The 12,576-nt window shown below is 35.9% G+C and overlaps 1 protein-coding gene across 1 annotated transcript in view; it reads right to left on the bottom strand.

The window, feature by feature from the left end:
* The window catches only part of LOC107661897 (parafibromin-like), a 51,722-nt gene that overhangs the window by 5,822 nt on the left and 33,324 nt on the right, over positions 1 to 12,576 (bottom strand). Inside the window, exon 11 of the mRNA XM_016451686.1 lies at positions 3,694 to 3,751. Coding sequence (XP_016307172.1) covers positions 3,694 to 3,751 — 58 coding nt within the window. The remainder of the gene's footprint in view (positions 1 to 3,693; positions 3,752 to 12,576) is intronic.

Genomic DNA, 12,576 nt, shown 5'->3' with positions numbered 1-12,576 from the left:
TCTCTCTCATTTGGATGCACGTCTTGCCGCATTGTTTCTCTCTTATAACCTCATTATTTCTCACTAATAACCTAACTGAAGCAGCACAAGCCCTTGATACGAATTCTAAAAGTGACGCATGTTTAACGGTCAACTTGAGCTTTGAATCCGTGGCGGAAGGAAGTACTTCCTCTAATAAACGTGCTGCCTATCATTAATGTTAATCAACAAAAAAAAAAAAATCATTGACTGAATATCTTTCGTAAATTTAATGAGGATTAATCAATATTTTATTTATGAATTTTCACCTGAGATTCAGAGCTAAATTACAGGGGAGTAAAAATGATTTCAGAAAGATGGCAGCACCATAATGTTGGGCTACTTGGTAGGAGATTGGTAGTTCTATTAGTAAAATCTTCATTGCATTATGTGCCAATGGTGACCTATCCAAAATGAAACCGCACTAATTTTTTTTCCCCCCAAAGTTAGCATGCCTGTAACTCAAAAGCTTTAAAGTCCCCCTGTAGTCAAATATTTTATCCCTTAAAACTCATCTTTGATCATCAAAGTGACATTTAAATGATTTTTATTATGAAAATAAGATGCCTTAAAATAGCTTGAATATAACTCTACACCCTTGCCTCATTTACTATACATGGGTCTATGAATATGCAAATTAGCCTCGCCTCCACTAAGTCAAACCAGCCAGCGCCTCCTGATCCACTGAACTGTAGTAAACGCGAAACAATGGCATACACAGATAATGACTGATAAAACAATTTAGCGGTTCTAAATTCACATTAAACCACGGCTTCATGGGTTTTTTGCTCCAATTTGTTTTTGGTTTTGTTCTGATATTGGTATATTTTGCATGCTAGTGATAGGAATCGATCCCTTGACGTGATTGGTTATTGAATTGTGACGTAGCAAACCGAGGGCGGTTTCAAACCACGTTTCTGGGACAGCCTTTGGGAAACTACAGTTTTAAGGAGAAAATACTCAATGGTGTTGATTAATGGACTGACACATGGTTTGTCTAAAAGCATATTAAAAACACCACAGACAAATAAACAAAAAACTTGATTTTCACTACAGGGGGAATTTAAAGATAACAATGCCCTTTTAGATATTGGGTCTTAAACTTTCCTTTTGACCTCTTTATTTTTAAGGCCCTGTATGGTTTGGTTCCAGAGATATTGGAATTTCAATATGGCTTTCAGGAGTAAATCGTTAAATTGTACACATTTTCAATGGTCAAAAACCAAACGTGGGTCACTTTGCAAAAATATGATGCTTCTTTTCTTTTAAAGAGGAATGTCTGAAGAACATAATATTAAAACTAGAAATGTATCTTGTTTGTCAAAACAACGACATTGAACATACCTGTCTAAGTGCCACAAATATTATTTTTCCAAAGTCTGCGTGCCTATAACTCAAGAAGTATTATAGATATTGCAATATTATTTTAGATTCTAGTTCTTAATAAACTCTTCTTTTGGAATCTTTATTTTCAAGGCCCTATATCATTTAGTCCCAGGGATATGGGGATCTCAATGAGGCTCCATTTTCAGGTTGTTGAATAGTACCCATTTTCAGTGGTCAAAAATCACATTTCAGTCATTTTGTAAATAGTTTTACTTTAAGAACAAACTCTGAAGAATAAATAACGTAGAAATGCCATTTTCAGGTTGTTGAATAGTACCCATTTTCAGTGGTCAAAAACCACATTTCAGTCATTTTGTAAATAGTTTTACTTTAAGAACAAACTCTGAAGAATAAATAACGTAGAAATTAATATTGTATCTTGTTTCCCTCTATCAAAGCAATTATAGAACATACCTGTCTGAGTGCTAAAAATGCACTGAAATTGTGAAGTTGAGGCACAATACATTTCTCCCAGTAGTGTATTCATAAGATTCTATATTTGTATAATTTTCAGGGATATTTGGAAGAAGGGTTTTTGTTCATTTTAACAGCTACCAAGAGTTCAAACAGTATTGTAACATGTTTGAAACAAATTCCATGCTTCCTAGGGAAAAGTTGTGGCTTTTGCCACACATTGCATTCACATCAAACTAAGATTTGCCTAACCTGGATTTATTAGAATTTCTTTTTATTTTTTAAATCATGCGAAGCATACTCAGATCAAGTAGTATCTACTGCACATTCCTAAACCATGGGTTACTGTTATTATTTGCATATTTGACAGTGTCAACAGTGATGACTAGATCAACACAAAACCACATTTGGTTTTTGACCACTGAAAAAATGGGAAGGATACAACAATTTGGACATATAGCTGCACTGGGATCTCAATATCAACCATTCATAATCAGCCAATATCAGCCTTAAAAAATGAAGAATCCAAAAGAAAAGTTTCTTAGGAACCAGAATCTAAAATCATATTGAGCAATACTTCTTGAGTTACAGGCATGCAAATTTAGGAAAAAAATTAATATTTATGACACTTAAACAGCTATGTCCTATACAATTGTTTGGATAGAGGGAAACAAGATACCTTTCTAGTTTCAACATTACTTATTCTTCAGACATTCCGCGTTAAATACAATAAGTATCAGCTGTACACAAAGTGACCAACATCTGTTTTCAAGCACTGAAAATGGGTAGTATTCAACAATCTGAAAATGGAGCCTCATTGAGATCCCCGTATCTCCGGGACTGAATGATATAGGGTCTGGAAAAAGAAGATTCCAAAAGAAACGTTTATTAAAAACTTGAATCTAAAATTATACGGCGGTGTTTTTAATACATCTTGAGTTATAGGCACACAAACTTTGGAAAAAATAATATTTATGGCACTCACATAGGTATGTTCAATGCAGTTGTTTTGACAGAAGTAAACAAGATACTTCTCTAGTTTCAACACTGTTTATTCTTCAGACATTCCTCTTTTAAAGAAAATATATTTATGCAAAGTAACCCACATTTGGTTTTTGACCATTGAAAATGTGTACAATTTAACGATTTACCCCTGGAGCCATACTGAGATCCCGATGTCTCTGGATCCAAACCATATAGTGCCTTAAAAATGAAGATGCCAAAAGGAAAGTTTGTTAAGACCCAATATCTAAAAGGTCATTAAGATATCTTAAATAATTCTTGAGCTATAGGCATGCAAACTTTGGAGAAAAAAACCTGAAAAGTGCCTTTTCCCCATTTTGAATGGTCACCAATGGCACATAATGCAACAAAGATTGCTAAAGACTACAAATTATAGACTAATAGACCTACTGTGTAAAAGTAACATTATGATACTGCCATCATTCTGAAGTCATTTGTACTCTCCTGTTATTCAAGCTTTTCTTTTCTTTCTTCAGAAAAGGCTCTGAAACTCAGGTGAAATATTGCCATTTTGACCCCCCTCTACAAAAAAGGGGACTGCTCAGTAAATATTCATCCATGACATTTAATATTTTGCCTTGCATCACTATACATGTTTATCTTTCTGGGGAAGTTTTTGAAATTTGGTTATATGACCCTATAGCTTTTGTTCAGGAACATAAACGGTTCTCAGAGACTGATCAAACAAAAAAACACCAACTTCTGTCTTGCAGCTTTTATGGCTTACAAGAATAATATAATAATAATCCTTCATAAAAGACATAAGGGAATAATAATGTCACATTTGCAATATTACAGCTGCATCATGTTGCACAAAATATTCCTGTAATCTTCAAGGAAGTTCATCCATACCTGGTCTGGGAACAGGCTGCATAGCTGGTGTTTGGGCCTTTCTAGCAGATGCACCTTCCTACAGAGAAAGAGAGAAACAAGAGAAAATGCAATGGTGATGAGTCAGATGCACTTCAATTAGTTAACAGGCCAATCAGTCCTTGAAAAGCAATTTTCAATAGTTTCATCCAAAGATAAAATTTTATGTCTTCCTTCTTATCACAGTGGTGTGAAACACCTAGCTGTGTTATGGATAGACTTTGGGATTTTCCCACCATCTGCATTTGTATTACTGGGCCAAGCTTATCTGTTTCTTCCTGGTTGTTTTACTCCCTTGAATTATAATCCTTTCAAGATAATTCTTGTTCCTATTGGGTATGACGACACTTAAAGGTAAATGACATAATTTGTTTGGCATGTGGGTCTACCCTATTCAACAAGTTGATAAATCTTTCTCTCCAACAACTTCAACAGACATACTGATGAACTTGTATATAAAAAACAAACAAAAAAAAACAACACACTGGAATGCCACTGGGACCTAAATTGGTGAAATCTCATTTCTTTCATCACCAAACAAGGTGATTCAACAGAATGAATTGGACTTTTCCAAGCTATGCACAGTTCGACTCACTACAATGAATCAAACTTCCTCGAAGATTCATGAGAGAAAGAGCACATCTAAGCTGAACTGATTCAATAATCAATTGGACTTGACTGTGCTATACAGTATATAAGAAGTGTGGTTGATTCCCTTCACTCACTCTGCAGTAAGGCAATATTAATGTGATGTTAAACTGCTAATCGCTGGGAAAAGGAGCTTGCTAGTGAACAAACATACACTCTCAAAACTACTTATAAGTGTTTGAAGTGTCGCAGTCATACTTGGGTGTGTGTTGAATATTAAAGGCACACTGAATCTTATGCCTCAGTTTAATTTCCTTGTAATTTCTTACTATTCTGTTGGAACAGTTCAAAAGACTACATTGTTGCTACTATGGAAGAAATAGATCACTTTAAAAGTGAAGCAAATTCACACAATGCAAATCTGAGCAGTGACGGTACCTCCTGCATATTACATGTAATTATATACCTTCAGTAGTTACATATACACAACATGTTTATTTTGCAGTTTTATTTCCAGTACATAAGTAAACATAAGTAAAACGTAAGTCAATTTTGCAGCTTCAATTCCAACCCTTACACCTTATGAGTAAAATCACTTTTATATGCAACTAAATTATCCGTTAGTCATTAGTCTCCGGCTAGTATACAGTGAGATTTCACTCACCAGTGATTGAGCTCAAGGCTGAGAATACGTTAAGAACAAATATATTTTTTGCCCCTTGTCTACTTAGGGCGTCTAGAAACTAGAACACTGAGCATTTGATGTGGACTTCTTTTGCTCTCGCACACACAGAGAGAGAGAGGTGATATTTACATTTAATCATTTAATCATTTATCAGACGCTTCTATTCAAAGCGATTTACAAATGAGGACAATGAAATCAGCCAAAACCAACAAAAGAGCAATAATATGTAAATTTGACAAGTCTCAGTTAGGTTTCAGTTAACAATATTTATGACGATATATAAAAAAAACAAAAACATGGAACAATGTTTTATTGGTGATTACAGCTGGCAGGCAGCAGCATTTATTAGTGCAAACAAAATTAAGGAAATTTTACATCATTTTCCAATAAGCTACTGTCATCGATGACAGACTACCTAATTTGAAGTGTAAATCTATTGTCATAAGGTGGCAACAGCAGCTGTGTGTTCGACTTGAAGCAGACCGATCGGTGTATGACAAAATACCGCGAGAGTGACTTACCCCTTATTAACACTGCACGTGTCTGCGGCGCGTTACGGCTCTGACGTGGCCACTCTAGTCAATGCTTGTGTTTACACCAGTGGAGCCGCGGCACGTTTCAGAACGTTCTCCGCGCCGCTTCGCTTAAAATATGCGCCTCACCTATTTTTGAAGGTAAGAGTATGAGCTCAAATATGCTCTAGATGCGCTCTCGCGATACTTTGATGTCATACACCGATCAGTCTGCGCAGCGCTGCTTCAAGACAAACACACCTTTTGGGTTTGTGGTGGTGTTGTGTGCGCTAGGGAACGTATATCCGCCATACGTCATCGTGTCGCTATATCACTGATATCACGATATGACACTTTTTTTATCGTAAAAATTTATACCGGTATTATCATGGACGGTATGATATGGCACACCCCTAGTAGAATTTTTTTTATTTTTTTTATAATAAATAAAAATAAAAAGTAGATATAATAGAAAAAAGAATTGAGAACGCTAGTGTTAGAGGGTCAAGTTTTTTTAGAAATAAAAAGAAAAGTAGATAGAATAGAAATAGAATAAAGAGTGCAAGTGCTAAAAGGCTAAGGACTCAGCTGCTCCGATTGAGTTGGGGCAGGTCATTCCACCAGGAGGAAACATTTAGACTACGTTCACACGACAACAATGTAGTCAAAAACGGAAAAGTTTTTCCCTTGCGTTTTTAAGAAGTTTCACGTATACACAACAACGTTTTCAAAACGATTCGCGTTTACACATCCGCGGAAACGGGCAAAAACGCTGTATTACGTATGCCAGGCCAGTAGTTGGCACTGTCACCTTGTTAGTAAACAGTACCTGTAGGGAAGTGATGATTACGTTGTATATGATGCATCTTCGCTGTTGGTTGTAATATTGGTGAAATAAATCTACACTTTGCTGAAGAAGCTTAAGCAAACTCTTGAGTAGCAACAACAGTACCATATACTCCGCCATTGTTGTCTATGTATGTTTGTGCTTGCCTTTAAAATCGACACATACTGCACATGTCTACCAGTGTTGCCAAGTCCGCGGTTTTCCCGTGGAATTGAGCTACTTTAACACTGTTGCCGCAGGTTGTTTTTCATGTCCACGGGTTGAAGCGACCCCGATAACGTGATATTTAGCCCCTGGAGTGTGAATTTTACCAGGGGAACCCCGCCAAAACTGTGTATTTTACCCCCAGAACGCAATTTTTGACAGGGAGCCCTCCTCGAAATGCGATTGCGATAGTTTTGGGCTAGTTTTGAGTAGCAATTGGGCGGGTTTTGTTTTGAAAACCTGGCAACCCTGATGTCAACATACCTAACACGTACTATGCATGCGCATAACGTCACCGTTTTCAAAAATTCCTGTTTTGGGTGTTTACATGGAAATGATAATGGTGGCGTTTTCAAAGACTTGCACTTTGAAACCCCTTTTCAAAAATATGCATCCCCAAAATGCCGGTGTGTAAACGAACAGGCAAAACACATAAAAAGTTTCCAGTTTTTGGCTGAAAACATCGTGTAAACGGCCCCTCAATGTAAAAGTCAGTTAAAGTGATTTTGTACCTCTTTGGGATGACACAATGCGTCGTTCACTTGCAGAATACAAGCTTCTGGAGGGTCTGAAGTAGTGAATTTAGGTAAAGGGGTTCAGAGCCAGTGTTTGTTTTGTAGGCAAACATCAATGCTTTGAATTTTACATGAGCAGCTATTGGTAGCCAGTAGGGGTGTGACGAGACACTTATCCCACGAGACGAGACGAGACACGAGACTGGGTTCACGAGAACGAGACGAGATGAGATTTTTATACTTTTTTAAAGAAATCCTCAATGATGAAATATATAGGGAAAAATAGTATTTTATTCAACTGAAAAACACAAAATTCAAAAAAGTAGGTGCATTTTGAAATCCACTTGTACTTTATGAAATTAAACATCCATTTTAATAAATTTGATGCAGTAATAAACATGTAAACACTGCAAAATGTTTTGACAAACTCAACTGACAGGCAAGTAATTGCACAAAAATTTTATATAAAGTATAAATAAAAATAAATAATAAACAACAAATATCCCTTTAAAGTGGAAGTGAAGTCAGTCAAGTTTACATTATTTAGTAAACCGATTTCCACTTTAATAAAAAAATATATAATAAACACGATTAATGTATCCATTTAAAAGAATAAAGCAGTGGTTCCCAAACTGGGGGGCACGGCAAGGCTGAGGGATAGTTAGGGCCCTATGAAATCCGTTTTATTTTTTTTCCAAATTCCGTTTTTTTTCCATTTTCATTTTTCTGGATTCCATTTTTTTTTCTTTTTAATTTTTCTTGACTCCTTTTTAATAGTTAAATTAAATGTTATTAATTAAAAAGCATGTCTAATTAATTAAAATCATGAAACATTTTCACATCAATTTATTAAAAGTTTAACAAAAATTACATGTTTAGGACCCTATGAAATGTTTTATTTTTTCCTCACCATATTATTTATATTTTTATTGTTACCAAATTCTGTGTTTTAGCATGTCTAATTATTTGAATGCATAAAACAACTTAATTTTTTCATTTTTTTCCTTAAAGTAGCCTTATGAATTATTTTCCCCTCAGAAATTCTGTTGTATATTTACATTTTTCTGGTTATCAAATGAAGGCATAAAACATTAATTTAATTTATCATTTATCTTTTAATTATTGAAAATTAAGCAAACAAGATTTTTTGGCAAAGAAAGGGGATTTACTATTAAAATTAAAACATGGAAATGTTTTGTGTGATTATTCCTTAAAAAAGAATGTTTGTTTCATTTTAGTAGTAGTAGTAGTAGTATTAGTAGTAGTAGGCTATGTACATTCTACTGAACAATAGTTATAGGCACAATGTCTTCAAATCAAACCGGACTTTTATTTTGACAGGTTGCCGTGAATACCTTTACAGTTCAGTTCAGTGTATGAGATATGATGCTAGTTTTACTCAAATGAAATGCTAAAATGCTCATGAAGTGACTCTCAGAGCAGTTCTGGAGATGTTGTTCATGTGTTTACGTCCTCATTTAGTGAGACGGCAGACACTGAAATCACCGCGAGTGTCACGCGCACTTCAGTATGTGCGTAGTAAATGAAACCGCGTGTCTGCGCCATTCATTAACAGAGACAGGCAGAACATGCAGGATTCATATTTAAATCGACTTTTGCGGCTTAATATTTAAAGATACTAGTCCATATCGTGATTGGATTTAAGTGTAATGACCTACCTTTGATTAATTAATTCAAAATCTGACATATTCCGTGACATTCCGCGTTAAACTGTGAATTCTGTTTTTATGACTGGATAAAGACTACACTGCGTAATTTTCCCGCTTATCATGCGGCCACTTGCCTGATGTGAACATAAAATATCTTACATACCACCACTTGTGAACGAGCCAGTGTAATGCAAATATATCTGAAAGGTCTGCGCGAGGATATAGTCACGTTCTCGCGGACACATCAGATCTCGCGAGATCTCGTGCCACAAGATCTTGTCACACCCCTAGTAGCCAGTGCAAATTGATAAACAGAGGTGTGACATGCTCTTTTCGGCTCATTAAAGGCTACTCTTGCTGACACATTCTGGATTAGTTGCAGAGATGTAAGCTACGTGTAAATGGTACTCTGTTTTTCCTCTGTCAGGATGGAGTTCATTTGCAGTTATTCATTATTTCAGCCAAAATCTATGCCTTTAAGACCAAGCAGAAGCATTGCTGACTGATTCCTTTGGCACTGTACCAAACTAATGCACAAGCAGCAGTCATATTTGCTGTTGCCCACTTATCACAGCCCACATTTTGATTTCAACAAAGCAGTTTGAGTGAACACGGACAACATGACTAATCTACATGAGCCCAACAGCCTGTCAGAACTAAGCATTTTTTTCTCTTTTTTTTAGTAATAGTTTTATTTTAATATTATTGCTAGTCTTTTTTACAGAAACACTGAATGACCAATAATGTCAAGCCTTAAGCTCCATTTAATATGACAAATATTAATTTTCATTTATATGTGGTTGCCATGTTTTATTTCTAATTACTTAAGTTCTAACATTAAAAAAAAGTGCATGACTGACTGATGCTTGGTTGTTATGCTTTCAAATTATATCAAATATTAATGTATCTTCTTTAAAAGCTGATTAGAGAAAAGCTGATTTCAACTGGGTTTTAGGTAAACAAACTTAACCTTACTGCGAAGTATTATGCAATAACTTGCTTTCATAAACAAAACAAATAATACTTATCTCATGTAATTTGGTTACATGTTGGTTTAGGGAACAATCTCACCATTAACTATGACTTCTATCGCAATAAATTCGCTGCTTGTAAATGCATTGTTTTATTGTCACATTGTTGTATACTTACAATACCGTATGCCACTAATGCAACCTACTGAATACATGGATTAGCTTGTATTATCTTTGGAATTAAGAGCTTTTATGTTACCAAACCTATATAAATGGAACAACTGAATGAAGATAATCAACTTTATTTTTTATTTAACACTCCTACAGCTACATTGAACTCATTTTAATACTTGTTTAAAAGTTACAAAGTTATTTTTCAAAGAGATATTGAAGGCTATGATATGGTTCATTTTAAGCAAACAAAGCAAACATTGAAAATAAATTTTTTTAGTCTTTTCAGAATACTGGAACATGCTCTCTCAGTATGGCCATGGGTGTGCAAGTTGCGCCAAAGAACCATCTTTTTTAATTTTGCCATCAACTGATCAGTGTTCTTAAAATGCTCATAAATCAGTGAATGTCACAACATGTGGCTAGGGTTTGGTATTGTTTTAATTTTATCCATTCCGATTCTGATTCTGCTTATTGATTTAAATTCTTATCGATTCCAAAAACATGGTTAATTTAATGAGTTAGCACATACACATGCGAGTTCACACAGAATAAAAACTATACATTTTCTCTGTCATGTAGATCAAGGTGTAGGTAATCTTTATTTACCGTATGCCGATCATTTATCTTCTATGATCTTTGATCGTAGGGCTCAGACAACTGTATGTGATGCCTTACGTAGGTCATTTAAAATCAATGTGGTGAGCACACAGATGATCACACCAACCGAGCCGAGCCGTACCGTACTGAGCCGTGCCGAGCAGAGTCGTACCACGCAGTGGAAAAGCGCCATAATATGTGCCTTTTTCGTCTTTTATTATCTTGCGTAAAAAAAATCAGCCAAACATCCATTCAAAGCTAGGCAGAAAACTGCAGGCTTAGAAATACTGCAAGACTTGGCAACATTGGAAGGTCCTGGCAGATCGCAGGCCGGATTTTCGCAGAAAAAAGGGTTCAGTGAATAAATGCACACACTGGAAAAACTGCTACATATAATGACTTTCTACTTGGGGACCTTGATATAAATGTAGCGGAGTAAAAAGTACAATATTTGTCTTTCAAATGTAGTGAAGTTGAAGTAGCAAGTTTCCAGAAAAAATAATACTCAAGTAAAGTACAGATACTCAAAAAGTGTACTTAAGTACAATACTCAAGTAAATCAAAGCTAGGCAGAAAACTGCAGGCTTAGAAATACTGCAAGACTTGGCAACATTGGAAGGTCCTGGCAGATCGCAGGCCGGATTTTCGCAGAAAAAAGGGTTCAGTGAATAAATGCACACACTGGAAAAACTGCTACATATAACGACTTTCTACTCAAGGACCTTGATATAAATGTAGCGGAGTAAAAAGTACGATATTTGTCTTTCAAATGTAGTGAAGTTGGAGTATCAAGTTTCCAGAAGAAATAATACTGAAGTAAAGTACAGATACTCAAAAAATGTACTTCGTTACTGTCCACCTCTGCTGCTTATTAATATTATGGTGGGTATGGTGTAGGATTAAGGGATCTAAAATATGGTTATACAGAATAAGGCATTAATATGTGCTTTATAAAGAACTAATAAACAACCAATATGCTAGTAACATGCATGCTAATAAGTAACTAGTTAATAGTGACAATTGGTCCCTAAACTAAAGTGTTACTGTAATTTTTGACCAAGGCATGCATTTAAAGGTTACAATTAAAGGCATTCCCACTGAACTTTCTTCAACTTTCCATTTACTGTTGAGAATTCAAAACTTCGCATGCAAGAGATGTATGAAAGCAAGAAGGCAAATATTGCGTGAACGTAAAGTACACTCATTCCAAAAAAAAAAAGAAGTGTTGCAAAATTAACTATGTTTAACATTACCAGGAAGCGTTAATGATTTTAAGTCTTGCTGGAAATGTGTCAGCAGCATAATGTTCAGTGGGTGTCTTTAACTGTCAGGAGGGAGGGCGCTCGCTCAAGCGGGTCACATGGGTGGAGGGGTGTGTGTGTGTGTTTGAGGATGTCGGCAGAGCAGTGCGTTCACACATTTTCACCTCCCTTCCCCCAGCACAACCCTATACATTGCGAGTAAATCACTCGCATATGCGACTAAATCTTCACTCTGGGCGACTAAATGATGTCTAATATTAGCCAATTGCTAATAAATTCTCAGATTTTACTCGCCAGTGTGTGAGTTGGAGGCTAAGTATAAGTTTAGCACAGATATATTTTCACTCACAGAACATTCTGACTGAGCGCTTCGGAGTTTCACTCTCCGCCAAGCGATCTGTGATATTTTTCAGTTCATTTGAATGGATGCGCAGCGCACCTGTGTTTGTGTATTTGGCGTAACGTAAAATCTAGTGTGAAGGCGCACAACTCGCCGTCGCTTTCTCTCACACGCGCAAAGAGCGAGAGTCTTACATAACATGCAGAATTCATGCGCTACATGTAAACGATATACTTTGTTGTACTTTCCTGTAAAAATAACGGAGTTCCTTTGGAATTCTTCAGCTTTTAAGAACTGCCGGGTTTTCCTGTAGTAGGTGGAACTAATGCGCAAACAACAATCTCATTGGCTGGTGCTCACCTATTATCGTCCCTGTCTTGATTTCAGCGAATCAGTTCGAGCAAACGTACACAACCTGATTAATATTCATGAATCCAGTAGCCCATTAATCCTTAGTGCATTTTATATTGTTCTTATTAATTCATATCATTATCTATCAG

The sequence above is a fragment of the Sinocyclocheilus anshuiensis genome, unplaced genomic scaffold, assembly GCF_001515605.1.
Source record: "Sinocyclocheilus anshuiensis isolate Anshui unplaced genomic scaffold, SAMN03320099.WGS_v1.1 scaffold723, whole genome shotgun sequence".
NCBI lineage: Eukaryota > Metazoa > Chordata > Actinopteri > Cypriniformes > Cyprinidae > Sinocyclocheilus > Sinocyclocheilus anshuiensis.
The sequence above is the reverse complement of the archived record's forward strand: the minus strand, read 5'-3'. Positions and strand labels throughout refer to the sequence as shown.